The 17680-nt window shown below is 41.6% G+C and overlaps 1 protein-coding gene across 1 annotated transcript in view; it reads right to left on the reverse strand.

Moving 5' to 3' along the window:
* Window positions 1-6367: 6367 nt before the first annotated feature.
* The window catches only part of AUTS2 (activator of transcription and developmental regulator AUTS2), a 973254-nt gene continuing 961941 nt past the window's right edge, over window positions 6368-17680 (reverse strand). The window contains exons 19-23 of the mRNA XM_085302011.1: window positions 17082-17223; window positions 16489-16566; window positions 15153-15236; window positions 14026-14248; window positions 6368-9082 (exon numbers count right to left, since the gene is read on the reverse strand). Coding sequence (XP_085158137.1) covers window positions 7843-9082; window positions 14026-14248; window positions 15153-15236; window positions 16489-16566; window positions 17082-17223 — 1767 coding nt within the window. The 3' untranslated portion in view covers window positions 6368-7842. The remainder of the gene's footprint in view (window positions 9083-14025; window positions 14249-15152; window positions 15237-16488; window positions 16567-17081; window positions 17224-17680) is intronic.

The following is a 17680-nucleotide window of genomic DNA, read 5'->3' on the forward strand; positions in this document are numbered from 1 at the left end:
AAAAAAAAAAAAACAGAAGTAGATTAGTATATTGTTGTGCTATTCAGTCATGTATTTACTGCTTCAAAGCTCCAGATGTTCTATAATCCACAATAATACAGTTAAGTGGAAAATGAGTCATTTAAAACCATAATGACTATCATGAGTGCTCCACTGACAACAAAATACCATGTCTTGYAGTGGCATCAATATTTCTCAGCAACCGCTTACGTGGCAAAGCATGTGGGCAGTGTAGGTGCTGGGCCACCAGCCTGGCTGCCTGGGGTGCTCTGCCCTTGCCAGGTGTCCCCAGGGTGCTGCTAGAGGGGAGCCCAGCACATTTGGCCGCACGCAGCWGTGGGAGCCCAAGCACTCACACCCTTCCGGGGGCCAAGGCGAGCAAGATGCCATCTCCTCATCATCGTGCTTGGCGCCCAGCCCCTCCTCAGACCCTTATGGGCTCGTGCAGGCCTCTATGGGCTGGTATGGGTCTGTGCAGGCCTCTGTGGTCTCGTACAGGCTCCTGCTGCTCTCTGTGAGCTCATACTGGCTCCTGCCATCCTCCATGGGCTTCTTCTGGCTCCTGCTGCCCTCTACGGGCTCATGCAGGTTGTGCAGAGCCCTGTGGGCTCATACGGTCTCATGCTGGGCTCTACCAGCTCATACAAGTTCCTGCCAGCCTCTATGGGCTCATACAGGCTCTTATGGGCCTCCATGGGCTTGTAGGGGCTCCTGCCAGGTTCTACAGGCTTGTACAGGTTCACGCCAGCCTCTACAAGTTCTTATGGGCCTGTATGGGCTCGTGCAGGCCTCTACAGGCTCATATGGGCTTGTTCTGCCCTCTGCAGGCTCCTACTGGCTTCTGTGGACTCATATGGGCTCATGCCAGCCTCTGCAGGCTTGTACAGGTTCATTCTGGGCTCTGTGAGCTCCTGCCAGGTTCTCTGGGCTCATATGGGCTTGTGCCAGCCTCTACAATCTCGTACTAGCTAGTGTCTATGGGCTTGTACGGGCTCCTGCTGGCTCTATGGACTCATACAGGCTCACGAGGAGCTCTATGGGCTTGTACGGGCTTGTGTGGGCCTCTGCAGGTTCATACGAGCTCTTTCCACCCTGTGTGGACTCATATGGGCTGCTATGGGCTCCTATGAGCTTGAGCCAGGCTCTACAGGCTCCTGCTGGGTTCTACGGGCTCCTGTCGGCCTCTAGGGTTTCCTATGGGTCTGTGCTCTTCTCTGCAGGGTCCTACAGGCCCTTGCCAGGCTCTGCTGGCTGGTACAGGCCCAGAACAAGTGCCTGGCAGCACCATGCAAGACCTGGCCTTYGCGTGGGATCAGGAGATTCTGGCACCACGTCACGCTCCCTATTCCCCCCATTGACAGGAGCCTCRCCTGAGAGTCAGGAGGGTTTTCACAGCTGCAGGGATGTGGTAGCTCTCTGCTGAYGTGGTAAAGCAGCCGGCAGAGGAGAACAGGGCTGTGTGCAGAGCAAGGTTAATCGAGGGCCAAATTTTCTGCTCGTGAAGAGCAGACAGCTCTGCTGATATCACATAAACTATTGAAATTTAATTTAATTTTTAATTAAACCTTAAATTTTCTTTTTATCTCCAAATGATACAATGCACTGCTGACTACCATTAGTCCTTGATGAATACTTTCAAAAGCCAGGTAACAGAGAAAAACAGACCAAAGGCCTCACTAACAGGTGAGGCTTTGCAGGAATAAAAGATACACTAGCTAACCTCATACACACGACTTGCGCTAGAGTAGCATTTTTCTCCCCTTTAACGTAAGCAGTGTGCTTTGTGGTGAGGCTGCAGTGCTATGTGCTTTAAGCTTCTTCCAGCTTCCCAAAATTTGATTCCCTTTCTCTCGCTGAATGCTCTGGGTACRGACTTCTTGTACTCGCTCCTCTAAAATAAGATAAAGCAAGGTCACTCCWTCGTCTGCCTGATCACTGCCTGCCACAGCACCTTTGAGATTTCCGTCTTTTATGCAGGGCAACAAGAGCGCGCYTCGAAGATCAGCCTAACGTAAAATTAATTTATGGCTACATTCACCTTGCACGGAGCAGCGCAGCCATCCCCTTGGCCTACACATATTTCAGTCTCTCTTTAACTACCCTCTTGTGGTGTCTCTGAAGAATGGCAGCCTATTCCAACAGGCTGAAATAAACCCAGTCCTGTTACCAACCCAGGCAGAACTTTTTTTCCTTTTGGAGGGCAAGGATGTGGTGCTCAGCGTAGAGGGTTTTTCTCCTCCAGGGAGCGCCAAATACACCATGTTTCCCTCAAATGGACTGGGGCCCTTCAAACACAGGACTACTGAAAATCCCAGGAAGTTTATAATTGCATTTTTATTTGTTTGTTTGTTTTTTAAATTCTAGTTCCAGGCTTTGGATGCTAAACATAATATCTCTGTTGTGTCAAAGGCAACYTGCAGCTGATTCAATGGAAACCAGTTAAGGACTTTTAAAGATGCAAAGCGGACAACACATGTCACTGTCATATCGTAATATTGTATATTTGATAGCTAAAGCTTCCTTTTAATGCATTGATTTAGTCCTTGTTTAATTATTTTTTTGGACTGGGAACAAAGAAAGAGAATTGTATTGCTGGCGGACAACCAGGTACCTAGGGCTAAATGTAAGTTTTTACAGTTGCGGTACAGACTGTAAATCCAACCAAAGAAAGGCTACAAGGTGAATGGGTTTCAATACAGAGAGACTGTGATGATTGAACAAGTCACAGGGGTAAAATATGGTATATATGCCCTCAGTAAATCACTGCCAGAATGACCACAGGCCTTATCATYAACTCCGGTCAACCCTTGAGGTACTTGAATTATCCTGCTGATAAATAACCAAGTAAAAAAAACCAACTGTTTTGTGGAGATAATTTTAGCAAATCTAGCCCCCTTCCCCTCCAGAAGTCGTGCTGATGACTCAGCTTTGTGCTCCTAGCTGTACTTTCTTCCCATTSGTAAAATGGAGATAATGGTATAGTTAAGTCTTTTTATTAAAGCAGAGGAAACATCAGATGCAAGGATCACAGTCTCCAGGAATGGCCCCAGCAGAAAGGACACCTCAGATCATAGGATGCCTACATGATTTCACACTCTGCTGGTTGTTACTTACAGCCTCTTGCCTGCAACACGGCGCCAGGCTAGGCACTTCCAGGAGTTGCTCTTCGTACTACGAAAGGCTTTTCAGTTTTCTAGCAGCACTAAGAGATGCTCCCAGTCAGGGGACCAGGCGTAGGGAAATCACCTAATAAAAACAGACTACACCCCCACGGCTTCGTTTGGCACATACAGAACGGCCACGCTTGACACTTCACTGTGCGAAAGAAGGAACGAAAATCTGATCTCCGGGTTACAGGTAAGAGGCTGTAGGGAGGAGGTAATCCCACCAGTCATTTTTATGGATTTGACCGAACCCATTCAAGCTAGAGGTTAATCTTCCTCTAGAGGTAAGGAAGTCACCTTCAAAGGGTAATTTCAGATCATTTAAGCTGGGATGCTGGTCCAAATTGCCTTCTGAAGATACAGGTATGTCTCCAGCGATGGCAGTGGGAGTCTAAAGAAGCAAATTCTCTTACCTAGAGTCACCACGGGAGTAGCAAAACCCCCTATCATTCGAGTCTCTGGCCACTCTTTGGAACCACAATTCTTTCTTCTTTCTTACGAGAAACAAAACAAGCAGCTTCTTTGTAAATGGAATATAATTAACAATTTGTTACCTTGCTCCAGTGCTCCAAGTGGCTKTCAGCAGAGTTCACCTGCATGTGTGAAGGAGTAGTTAAGAGTTTAAAAATATCACGCATCATGCTATGTATTTACTTAACAAGGCATAGCCACAGCAAATGAAAACTTGTAAGTAAAATCCTCCCCAACCTCCATTTGCCTGTCTTGCATTCCAGCAAGGACTACAAATGCTATTTTCACAAGCTCACACAGGCAAAAGTGAAAAGGCACAAAAATATACGGCAGGTAGGTACGGCTCTCAGAAAAAGTCACCTATAGTGTTTACTGTTGCCTATTAATAGTTAGCTGTCATAAGCCATTAAAGAAAGCATGACTGTCAAAAAGGCAAGAGAAAATTGCACTATCAGTAAAGTATAAATAGCAAAAACACAGATTAGAGCTAGGCARTTAGTAAGGGAAAACAATGTAGAAGGTTAAAAAAAAAGAATGGACCAAGCGAGGAACAAAGCGGACACTTTATCAGGGAACAAATGATATGAGTGCTTCACACACCCTCCGCACAAATCAGTATCCCGGCCGGCGATGGGAAGCTGCAAAGCAGAAAGCTAGCTGCAATGGAGGAAAGTGGCATGGAGATCTTTGATACGTGAAGCTAAGGTCCTGTGTGTCCTCAACACTGTAGCTCAGGGTTTTCTACGTTCCAGATGTCTTGCACTCTACAGAATATACCCTTCCGATTCATTTCATTTCTATGCCTAGTATTTGGCTTGGGCTTTGTATATTCTTAAGTGATTTAAAAATAGAAGATTAAGTCTTGAATGGAAAAGCCCTGCTAAAAAGATTAAATTGTCTACATCTGCAAGCTCAGGTCTCTGTGTCAAACTTTAGAAAAGTAATGCACCTGAAGAAGTTTTAAAACATTAAAATCTTGTTTCATCTCTTGTCATACCTTTCAGGCATGTTCTTGTGAGCCTCAGCCCTCTTAGAAGATGCTCTTCAAAGGAGTATAACCACCTAAATTGGCTATTCAAATAAAATTGGAATAAATTAAATTGGAATTCAAATGGAGTCAAATGCCTGAATGTTTTCTGGGACTCTGGGACTGAGTGTTCGTTGGCTTGATTGGGAATTAAAGACTATCAGCAGAACTACGCTCAGAAACTGGGAGGACAAGACGCAGTCTGTACAATCAGGTATCAGATTTCTTTCCCCTGAAGACACGAACAAAGCCCTCAGGACTCATAGTAAAATGCTCTGAGATGAGCCTACAAGAAGATGCTCTCATTAGACCTCGTTACTGTGGGGCCTCTCACACTGCATCTGTGCAAGTGTCCTCCAGTAGGATTCATTCTTCCACATCCATCTGTAATGGGCTTTTAATGATGTGTTTCTGAAGGACCAAGATACTGGTTCCTTGCAAAACAAAAGGTAAGAAGAAAGCTGTTTTGGTACATTATGCAACTCGTGAACGTTGCTACTGAGAATATGCACAATTCACACGTAATTATGTTTTTAAAATGACAGGGCCATTCTTTTGTCTTAATTACATGGCTGAAATCCAGAGACATTTCACTTTCACCAGATTTACATGGGAATAACACAGTAGAGTTTGGACAGAAATGCTGGAGGAGTGGCAAGAGAAGCAAAACCAAACAGCTTGAATAGATGGCTGCAAACATTTAATTGCTCCCCAAAACCAAGCCACTGAGGGAGAAGCAAGCTTTCCTAAGTAAGTCTTGCACAAAAAGGTAAATTTCAGTATCTCAAATTGCTTCTACCAAAGTAACTTGGAGAAAAGCTTCTGAAGTGTTTGCGAAAAGCTTATAATCTGCAAAAGCTAAAAAAGATCTGGAAATCATGCATCAAAGAGGAGCATTTTTTTTTTTCTGGAAAAGGACATCATGAATGCAGTATTATGAAGAACTGAATGACTTGCAAAAAAGAATATATTTATGCACAAATTAAAAAGAATACCCTATGTATCAATGTCTTCAATCAGTTATRTACAGATTGGTCATAGTAATTGAGAGCCAAATCCTTAGCTCATGTGAACCGGTAAAAATGCAAYTGGCTTGTGGGAACCGCACCAATTCACAGGAAGGGCTTGCAGACAGCCAGGTACTGCGGTACAGGCGTAACCTGAAAGACCAATTGGTCACTTAATTGAAATCTAATGGAAAWAGGGTATTATTTATCTTGGAGAATCTGGACAAGCCAAGGATCTGGTCTCCTTTTTCTTCCTTTATTCCTTATGATTATAATTATTTTTACAGGATGGCTTATAAAAGTTTGTCATTTCCTTTTTTAATGGCTATTTCCACTAAACAAAAACCCATTCTTGGGGGAAAAGTAGGAATTCTTCCCCATAGCAGCGATGGGGTACTCCACACAAAGAAGCACCTAGCAGTTTAGTTCACATTTTTTAATAACATGGCACAATTTACATTACACAAGTCTTCGCTGATGAGGAAACATGCTGAAGATTGAGAGCCGCTTCACTTTTCTTTTCACATAGGATCTAGAAAGGACTTTATTACATACAGGATAAACAGCAAAAAGGTTTGTATATAACAATCTCTTTACAATACTGAAAGCTACCACTACGGTTCCAGTGTACATAGTCTTCAGGGTTGGGGTTTTTTTGTATTTTTCCTTTTGTTCTTAAAAAAAAAAAAAAAAAAACACTGCAGATAGCACTTTAATACACTAGAAGACCAATGGAACTAATTTTATTTCATACATATATTTTACAGTCCAGTAGACAAGATATTGAATTCTCTCTGATAAAGTCATATTCTCTCCAAATATTTAGACAAGAAATGTAACGCATTATAAAAAAGKGTGTTATGAAAAGACAGAGATTTTTAGAAGATCGATGCATATTTTTTAAAAAGGATGGTGTTCTTCGTGTTGTTTCATGTCTTCTATGATTAGGGAACAACAAGGCTGACCTGTTAACTATTCACAGACTTTATTACCAACCAAAATACAATAAATTGCATTATGAAATCTGCATTGGAGTTCATTAATTAAACTACTGATCCACAAAGAAAACATATCCATCATTTAGAAAAGAACTAGCTTTCTTGTAGGATTTGTTTCAACGTAGCTAAAATCACTTAACAAAAAAAAAGTGTGTGTACAGATAAAAATGACACACTGACGATAAAAACAGACATGAATGGCTATAACCAGATGTTCTTCCAAAAATAAACTTGACACGTTAGGTGACAAAAGTTCTGGAAAATATCCAGCATTTGATTATTCCTCTGTATAACCCAGATTCATGTGACTGAAAAACCGTATGTCGTGACTACAGTATTGGTGATTACAGTTTGCTAAGCCGACGAGTTCTAAGGAATACATGAGCTACAGTAACATCAGCATCTTGATGCGGGGGTTCAGACAGAAAACTTACACTTCTAATGGGTTGTTTCTTCGCCAAAACAAGCAAGAGAAAGAGGTTTCTATTACAGATGAGCTTGTTCAGGGAAAATATGACTTTAATTATGTTGTGTGTTGAAAAGGCTCCTTTGAGTTATAMAGGCTTTTGTGAAAAGCCTTAAAATTCATTGCATAGTTGAAGGGGTTTAGCTGTCTATAACAATATATGTAACACAGCATAAGCAGACTGTGTTGATCAATATTAAGTTCGCAAATAGCACAGTTTAAGAAGTATTAATGTATTATGTTACTTAATTTTATCTATTTACATTTGTACAAAGTAAAGCTTTCATCTTACCCTTTTTGCATATATGAACCATTAACCCATGAAGCAATCTTTTTACATAAATATCTACAATTGTCTTCACTTCTGGTCTGAAAGAGCTTTGTACGGTTGTCATTGGTGGTGGTGTGTTTCTAGTTAAATCATTCAGATTAATGTCTTGTTCTTCAGTTCAAATTTTGAAATCTTAAACTAGAAATAAAATAGAGTAGGAGACACGAGGAACATATGGACTTGGCTAAAAGATCTGGAAAATTTCCACATATAATATACAAAAAAAACATTTCAAAATCTTTGCACTCAGGTCTATACATATGGTACAGTGGGTCACATCCCCAGTCTGTATCAATGACTAGTAAGAAGGTCTTTATATTATGTTCATTTACAATGTTCTGTCCCTCTTTGTATGGTTTTGATTTAGTTTCACTCTGTTTATCGAGCTTCAATGTCCTTGAGGGTGTGAGAGGGAGGCCTCTCTCTCATTTCTGTTGACAGAGGAGTAGTCCTCCTGGGAGACCCAGGCCGAGGTCCCAGAGTAGAAATAAGAGGTGGAGGGGCACTGAGAGCTGCTGTAGGGGGAGTTTTATTGAGGATGCCATTCTGGTGTCCCGTYGGGGGACTGACTCTGGGGTAGTGCATGCTCGGAAGTCCTGGTGTGATTAGGCTTGGGTGAGGCAGGTGCCCATCCAAGGCGGCAGGGTGAACTGAGTGCAGGCGTGCATGTTCATAGTCTTCTCTGAGCATGTGCAACCGTTCCCTATCATCCAGGTGGTTGCCTCTCTCATGCTCACGTCGAGGGTCAACAGAGAGAGGGTGGTGGTGGTGGTGGTGGTGATTGTAGTCGTGAGGTTCCCGATCCCTGAACGACCTGTCGGCTTCATATAAYCTTGGTGTAGAAAGACGATGAAGGGGGTCATTTCTTAGCAAAAAGTCTCTACCCAGGGGGTCTCTCCGATGAATATCCAGCTCTCTGTAAGGATCTCTTAAGGGATCTCTCATTGGATCCCAGTGGAAAGAAGGATAGGGGAAACGTTCTCCACCAGGAATTGGGCTAATTCCCATAAAAGGGGTCATCATGCGAGTCCTATCCAGGCCACTGATGCTGTTCATGTGATGTATACCAGTTACACCTACAGTCATGGGCATAGACACTAAAGGACTTGGATGGACATTAGATGTAGATATAGGCGGTGGCTGATCAGATGACCTATGAGTCTGAGGCCCCTCAGGTTGAACATCATGATCTTCCTTTCGCTCCTCCTTCACTTTGACTTCATTGCTTTTCTTCGGATTATCGTACGCTGGCTCATTCTTCCTCTCGGCCTCACGGTTTGAAGTACTGTTAGGCCTGGTACTCTCCACAACGGGGGGCCTAGCATAGGGTGAAGGAACCCTGGACATTTGCTTAGACTCTTCCACCACGCGGCTTTCGTGGCTCAGGCCTTCYTTCTCTGAAATATAGTTGTCCTTCACCTTGTGCTCTTCAACATTAATTTCTTTCCGRGATTCGGAGTGATCCCTCTCTCGTTCTTTGGGTTTCTCTTTYTCTCGAACCTCGGGATTCAGATGGCTCCTGATCTGCTCATTTGAGCTGCGATTATGTCCGAGGGAGTTTACTGGATGGATAGGTGCTGGCGAAGGATGGCTGGAGTGTCTTTTCTCAATGCTCTCCCTAGAAGAAAGAGAAGTGTAAACATTAAGGCTTGAGAAACTCTACRAATAAAACAAAGCATCTAGGGTGTCTGGCTTTCTACTCATTTTGCAGAAAGCCTAATAACATGCACCGTTTAATGCAYTGTTCTTTTTGCATACCCGAAACACCAGAAGAACATCCCATCTCTAAACTAGGCCTGTTCTAGTGTTTCATGGTAGGAGAAGGAAGTTCCCTGAAGCTGCTTTGTGAATAAGCTGATTGAGATTCCAAACACTGAAGTCAACAGAAAGGTCCCAAGGAACTAGCTCTAATACTCRTATTTTTAAGAAAACAGCCTTAACTGTTTGGAAGAGAACAGAGAAAACTAAAAGGAGGCTAACTTCATCCTAAAAGATAAAGCAATTAAATCCAAATTACAAAGTTAATATGATTTTACCCACTTCTTCTATTAAGAATACATTGGGAAAAATGAACAACATTTTGTTCAATTGCTTTTTTTTTATTTTTAAATCTATATACATTACTAATTTCTTATCTATATTGTCTTCATTCTTCCAGCTCCTTCTTTTCAATTTACTTCTCACAATTCAATTTACTTCCTAAAATTGAAAAGTGCTTGAAAATAAAATACCTCTCAGGACACTACTACTGATGGTGAGAACCTCTCTCTCCCAAAACAGGTGTGTGAAATGAGCCTCAGTGCAGAGGTTGTAACTGAGGCAGCCATAATGCACAGACCATGTGTTGATTTTCTGGACAGAGACAAATCTACCCTATATACCAATCATTCTGCTGGCTCTMAAAACATCATCTCTTTGGAGTCTTTTGCTTCTCTGAGTACCAACTCAATTTTCATTTTTGAGGCAGAGCAGGCAGAGAAGCGACGGGGCCCATGCATCTGGCACTCCCTGTCACTAACAAGAAGTCTCAGTATAGTCTGAATTCTTTCCAATCTGATCTTTCAAACCTACTTATGCTGCAGAATAGGTTAGTGAATGATCTCCTGGCAGCAGACAACAACTAAATATCTGAATGGATCCTATATCAACCATCTTTAGGAAGCATTGTTGAAAGGAATTGTTGTTATGGGCACAGTTGCTGGCAACAGTAAATAGAACWGCTTTGCTATTTCTCATGAGTCCAATTCACAAACGTAAAAACGATTCCTCARATCCAGTGATTTTCACCTCTCACTAACTTCAGTTGATCTCAGTGGCAGTCCTCAAATCCTAAAGGTTCCTAAATTCAGTGGTGATTTGGAGTCTCTCCATAATGACATCCACAGGTATTTCAATGTTGCACACATGCCATCTTCTGGGCATGGGAATTCTTTTCCATGACAGATGATGGACACCATGCTGTTCAATGCTAAAGCGAGGGATAAGCAGCAAGGTAGTCTGAAGTCCYAAACCAGTTCCAGTTTACATGTTTTTCTGCAGTTTCTGCTTAGGAATGTGTAACCTGAACACACCTGGATGAGGCCAGTAGGTTGAAAGTCATTCTAGACAAGATGAGTGATGYTGGTTGGCTGAAAGGCAACTCTGACTGATAATGACTTTAAAGTGCTCCTTGCCCTTTCACCTGTATAGCGTTTCCTACCTMTTTCTTTGCTAATGAGCTGCCCTGCATAAGGTTTCTACCTGTAAGCTGCAGGTATTTTTGGAAAGTGAAACTGCAGTAACTGCTCAAAAAATATCTTTGAAATGGGAAACTCTCGTATAAGAGCCTCATGAAAAGCATCTCTGCTTTTGCTGTGTCTAGGGTTAATTGTTGAAAATGTCTTTTTATGGGTCACYGCTGAGGCTCTCAGGAAGACTTCAGAGACTCCAGAATGCAACTGTTTGTTAGAAAATGTTTATAAGTTGGAGCTTYTGATATATCAGTACTGCCTAGTCTGCACTGACTACCAATTAACTCCTTGGTATCAAGCTCTGCTTTGATTGACTGTGCTCTAAACAGTCTGGACTTTGCATCCTGGATCTAATTTCACTCCTCTTGCTCTCCACCAAATGCTGATGGAATTTGATCTAACAGCTTCCAGATTTGGACACAGTGAGACTGTATCAAGGCACTCCAGCGAATGCTTCTCAACATGAAGACTTAATTGTCTTACTTTCCAGAAAAAGCATGGCATGTGGGCTCTGCAATACYGTTTTTTTATTTATTTTGCTTGTGGGACTAGTTTAGAAGGCACCCTTAATTGTTTTATTTCTCTAGGGGAGCTCACTGAGATTTTTCACTGATATTTAATCAATTTTCTATGTAATKCATATATTTTAAATCAGGCATAAAATTTAGAGAAAATAGTGGGCATTTTCTGTAATTAAAGAAAAACACGTGCAACAAAAATAATCATCTGTCTTTGCCAATTCCACCCTATTCAGTTAGAGTGATGGTATTATCTCAAGGGGCTATTGATTATTATATAGCTCACTTAAGGACACAGTAGTTCAGTGGTCAGAGAGGGAATCATTAACATCTTGTTATATTCAAATCTGTCATGGGCTCTTTAGGTAAATATGCGAAAAGCTCTAAACCTCAATCTCCCCAAATCTGAAAGTTAAGATCATGTGCTCAAATTCACTTATTATTGCTACATATGTTCTGAAAGATACTGCACAAGACATCTTATGACATATATTTTTCTTCATTTATGTTGATTAAGAAGTCAATAGATAATTGTTATTTTTTAACAATAAAAACAAAGACAAAACATTGCAAATGATGGTCCAAGAGAAAAGAGGGATTGTATCAGAGCACAGCAGCCAATCCTGGACCTGGGAAAGGTTCACTGATGCTAGTTTCGAATTATCTAAACTCCTTAGGATGGATGTCCCATATCTCACTGGAGCTGAAAGGGAGTCACCACAGTGCCCTGGCTGTACAGGCTCTCAGGGAAGAGCGACTGATGCCTCCACCTCACTGGTACCTGCCTTAGATTGGGATGGGCCAAGCCAAGACGTACCTCTGAATTGCCTCTCCTCTGATTACAGAAGACAGACAAATGAAGGCTTTTGGCTAGATGCCCAGTTTGGGGGCAGACTGAGGTTAGACCCTTGATGACAGGATGATTTTGAGATGAGATCATATCAGAACTAAAGGGCTGGTTCCTAGTTCTTCCTTTTGGGGCACATTAGCCTAAAATAGGAAACTGAGATCAGGACCTCAATAGAAAGTGAGGCTACATCCTCGTGCTGCCAGGTGCTACTGAAGATAGAAGAATAGGTACAAGAGGCTCACAAGCTACTGCAGACATTATCTACATAGAGAGAAGATTTCCAGGAAATGATTTTCAGCATCTTCTCATACAAGCAACAATGTGAGCATGCTGCAAAACAGAACTCCTGAAAAGTCACGTTGATGGATGTGTAGCAATACTAGATCAGCAAAATTATGATCGTACTAAACTGGCAGCTGTAATTGTGCAGAGATATGAAGTATGAATGATGCTCATTTTTTTAAGCTCTCAAATTATTAGAAATATATATGTTTTGAGCTATGATATGGAGTTCAGGCAATGCCAAAGCAGCTTGCGAGGAATGTATTTCTGAAAGGGATTTTCTTCAGCAGGAACACTTCATAACAAAACAACAAAACAGCAACTGAAATAATCACATAATTCTACAGCCTACCCATATTACTAGTAACAAAAAAGCTTTGCCATTCAAGCCAGTAAAGTTACTCACATGCTTAAGCATTTCGCAGGACAGAATCCCCAATTTGTAACAGCAATTTATTTTGAAGCATTAAAATCAGACATGAAAATAATGAAGCTATGCTACCAAACAGAAAATATTCCAAATGGAAAATGTAGGTGAAAAGATCTGTAGTTTGACTTGCTCTTCACATTTTACAATAATGTCGAAAAGCTCTTAAATGTATTTTTAGAATATCTAATGTGTTAGCATAACTTCTTTCAGAAAAGGCTACTAATGCGTATATTTGTGTTAGTGACAGAGAAGTCAGAAAAGCACATCTCCTAAATATTCTTTTTTGTTGAAAAATTAGAAACAAATAGCCATTATATAGCAAAATAATGTGCAAACTTAACAGGAAAGCCATTAAGCCACAACTGAAAAAGCTGAAATCAGCCTCTCTACATTTTTCCAAGGAAGGCATGACACTTGCTGAATGGCAAATTCTTATAATTTGGTACTTAAATGTTAAGAGGAATTGTTACTGAGTTAACTGTATAATGGGAACAGTCCTGACAAAAAAAATATGACCAGATTTTACTTTTCATTAACCCTTCCCAGCCTGGACATGCTAGAGTGCAAGTCCATGTAAAACACTGAATAAAAGCTATGCTTAGAGGTGTGTAACAGCAGTGCATGTGTGCATGCGGCTTTCTTGAGACGACATAAGGCTGATTTAATGATCTGCAGCCACTGAAACTTACTGTAGTACTGGAACATGACATACCACTGCGGTGCATTTYCTAGTGTTGCAATTTAACAACTTTAGCAGTGTTCCCTCTGGTCAGTCCATTTGTGGGGGGTGGATTTATTTTACAGATAGGGTCAGATTTGCAAAGGTGTTTAAGTATTCAAAGGTGCAGATATGTGTCTGATAGGATTTATAGTACTTTTTTCATCCTGTCAGGCACCTATCTACATGTTAAGTCTTCAAAAGACCTATGAAAATGTGACCCACAAGGCAATAGATCGTATGGGTCTGATTCTCTTCCCGCTTGACACTAGCTGAACTCTACTCCAGCAAAGCTACTTCTGATGAGCTGTGGTGGAAGTGAGAAGAGAAACAGATGTAGCAGGGAACACCTGAGTTAGAAATCTCTGTCTTCCGTATTGCCAGCCTAGTGTCATAGGCAAGGATTGTGTTAGCTCTGCAGGTGCTCCTCTACCAAAGCTCTGGTTTAACAATGTGCCAGGCTGGGAAGGGTTAAAAGCGGAACAGAGCCCCACGCTTTGAACTAGACAATTCTTGGAAGTGTTCTTTCGTACCTTTCTTTGTCATCTTTACTAACAGATGAGTCTCGTTTATCTACATCTCTATCTCTGTCATGAGCTGCAGCAGATGAACTGCGCTCCAGCTCTCCTGGCTTCAGCCAGGGCGGAGGGGTCGGGAACGAAGGAGGAGTTCGGTGCAGCCGGTTCCAGGGCTCGTGAGGGTTGCTAAAGCTCTGCATACTGGGGCCATCCTTGTGGCCGAACATTGAGTTGGGTGCTGAAATGGTGAAGTGGAAAACAAAAAGGTTTAGGAAAAAGGTATGCTCTAGTGAAGGTACTTACCAAAAAAACTTTTACAGCACTCAGAGTTAAAATGAATACATATTATTGGGAGCTGGAAAAGGAAAGGAAATTAACAGAGATTCATTAGAGGGTCTCATTCCTAAAAATGGGCAGGCATCTGTTTTAATTGGAAAGGGAAATTCTGTGGATAAAATTGACAAGGGATGAAGTATTAGAATAACACTGCAATTACCCTTATTCCAAATATTTTGAAGACACCAGGAAATGATCATTATACTGATTATAAATAATGGAACTTATTGCATTTGACCCTGAACCAAAGTAAAACAATGTGACCAAAATCATGCCAGATTTGAAGTATGGAGAAAGACAGTGATTTTTAAGAGAATGGTCTTTTGTGACTGGCCAAATCTAGAGAAATRTTGATGGTCCTGGACAAATAAATGCAGGTTAGTGATCTTTTCCAGGCACATGTCCTGAATTATTGGTGAGAAAGGAAAAAAAAATGTTCCCATCCACAGCTAGGGATTACAGATAAGCAGGGCACATTAACTACTTTTGACCATGCAACAAAACCATGAGGATTTTACAAACTCCTTTAAACTCGTGGGTTCTATATTCTTTTACTTTTTGGACTGAAGAATATAACGGTGACATTTAGCAGTAGTTTGAACCCAAACTATAAGGAACTAATAGAAAATACTTTACTGATGACTAAAATATGTTGCTATTTAAAAGAAAAAAGGCTGCTTTTCAAATTCCTGTCCCTTACAAGTGCGCGATCTAAGCAACCGGTAAAAAGACAGCAAACAGTCACCGTCACTCAATATCCTGAATTACACAGCAAACAAGAATTCATAAGCAAAGAGGTTACTCACTAACTGTTGGGTTCCCAAGTCCCCCGAAGGCATTACTACCCACTGCAGTGAGACCGCTGAACGAAGCTGGTCGATTGAAAGGCTCTGAAAACCAATGGAAACAGTTGAAGCTGGCTGACACGTTGGTAATTGTGATAAAGCATTAGTGCATTATCCAGCTGCATTATGTCTGCATGAAAGCTCGGTCCACGTTGATCAGTAGCTGGACCTCGTCCTCCCAGAACACAGTTGTGCTTGGGAGGGGTTGGGAAATTAAAAGACAAAAATATTTCTCTTTTTTTTTTAATGCTGGTATGCATGGGATCAGCTTACTGGAGAGGAGAAGAAAAGGACTTCAAGCAAAAACAAGATGTTAAGGACTACACTGCAGCAAAAGTAGACAATTCATTTAAAACTTGCAACCATCTCCATTTGTATTCCCTTTTATTCACTTCCACTTCTAATTCATTCCAATCCCATCCGTGGCTTTTCTCAGGAGATGTCCCTGGCTAGCAAGGCTCTGCTACTATTAACTCTGGCAATTCTGCACAGAACACCTTTAGGCCATGCCTCAGTCATGTCTCCTAAACAGTAGTCACGATATAAGTAAAATGTCTTATTCTATTGATATGTCATGGTTACCTGAACATTTTGTAATGCTCTTGATACTTACRGCTAATATTGTAAGAAAAACTAGTACGAACTCTGAAAAACGACGGAATCTTTTTTCTTTTTTTCAGTAGCTAAGCTGTATAGAATATAGGTGGCTAATCTGATCTGGCAGGAAAGTTGTATGAAACAAATTCTTTTCCCACTTTACATTGGAGAAGTCTAATGATTTTGATGAAACAACTGCTGACAAATATTAACACAAAGAGGAAGGGAAAATCTAGCATTACGGGCAGCTACATGGCTGTCTTGTGCAGAATGATAAACCTACATCATGAGTTTGCTGTGTCAGTTCAGTGACCCACCCAAATCCTTCCCTATGCAAAGTATAAAATCGAATTAGAGTCTTGATCTCTGATGCCCCTCAAGGCAGCATGTCTTATTACAACATCACTAAGTTGGAAAGGAACTAGCAATGTTTGGGGACTTGGATGGTTCCTTTCTTAAATACACATCTTCTGTTTTTCAGCAGCTGAGCCATTCAAGGCCAGATCACAAGATCTTAAGGACCTACTTTCCTTTGGGTAAGGAAAGAACAACCAAGGTAGCTGTTAGGTCAGTGGGTATTCACAATGTAAGAGGCCACAGCAGACCACGGTAAGAAAGAAGGACAGAAAATACCTGCATGCTTCTCCTGAGTTGTATTTGCAGTTAGTTACTTACAGAGGGATTCTGGAACTGCACTTACCTAAGTGAGCAGCTGGGTTGAGAAAGTTGCTGTGGTGAGGTGGTGGGCCGAAAGGGGTGCCGGCTGGATGACCCCCACCTGCCAAAACAAAGCAACTGTGGTGAATTCCTAACAGAGGACTCAGAAAGGGACTCGCTGTATTCTGGGCTTGACTGTCACTTCTTAAATGATGGCTCATGTGAGCAGAAACTGCCCTACAGCAAGCAGACAAATTCTGTTGCAGGGGTTCTTCAGGTCAGGATCCTAAGCAAATCACAGCCACCTTTCTAAACAGAAATTCCCAGCCAGAATATAAGTGAGCTGGGAATGTTTCAGTATGGAATAAAAAGAGCACACGTGATCTACAGTCCGACCTGTCATATCCATGATGCATCAGATACCGCTGTGTGAAATGTCCCTCCATTTACAACATGTACGGCATTTCAGCAGGTTGCTTAAAATGACAGAATCATTTTAAAATATGTATCAAATGGACTTAATAGCCCCTGGCATGTTTTGCAGAGAGCTCATAAGCCAAAGCACCTGAGAAACAGCAAGGATTAGCATTTTAATGTGTAYGCTACAAGAAAGAGACTTCACTTCTCAGTACTCACTGGCTGTGGAGAAGAGAGTTGAGGGCCGGGCCAGGTCATGGGGATGGTGGATGGCTCCAAAAAGGCTGGGACCTGGTGGCCTGCTCAGAAATTCAGGYTTCAGGCCAAAGTCCAGCTTGTGTGGATCAGACTGCATCTGTTTCTGAAATACAAAAACAGAATTTGGAAGAGACTGTCCTAAAAGATAATAGCAGAAGGCACTTTCAGAATCATGGAAGTATAGCAATTTATTCATGCTAACTGATGTTTTAACAACAATGTTAATTCTGTGGCCCCTGGACATAGATGCACAGCTGTTCTCCTGGAAGGGAGAATCTGAGACAGACAGAGAAAATCTCGGGCTCCTGATGGATGTTTCTAGTATGGTTCAGCAAAGTGTCTTCACGTGTGCTCACACCCATCCCTTTGGAGCAAAGTATTTCAGCACAAACCTAACTTTAAGAATAACCATAAACATCTTCAAAGAGGCTTTCAACACGTGTTTAGCCATTAGCATAGGTCTGTTTTAAAATAATAAGAAAAGCAAAGCCAAAAAGAAATGTTAATCTGGACCTAATCCAGCATGGGCAGGCATGTTAAAAGCAGGGCGAAAGCATCAA

Source organism: Rhea americana, unplaced genomic scaffold, assembly GCF_003343005.1.
Source record: "Rhea americana isolate MKP2758 unplaced genomic scaffold, rheAme1 scaffold_182, whole genome shotgun sequence".
In the NCBI taxonomy this organism is placed as follows: domain Eukaryota; kingdom Metazoa; phylum Chordata; class Aves; order Rheiformes; family Rheidae; genus Rhea; species Rhea americana.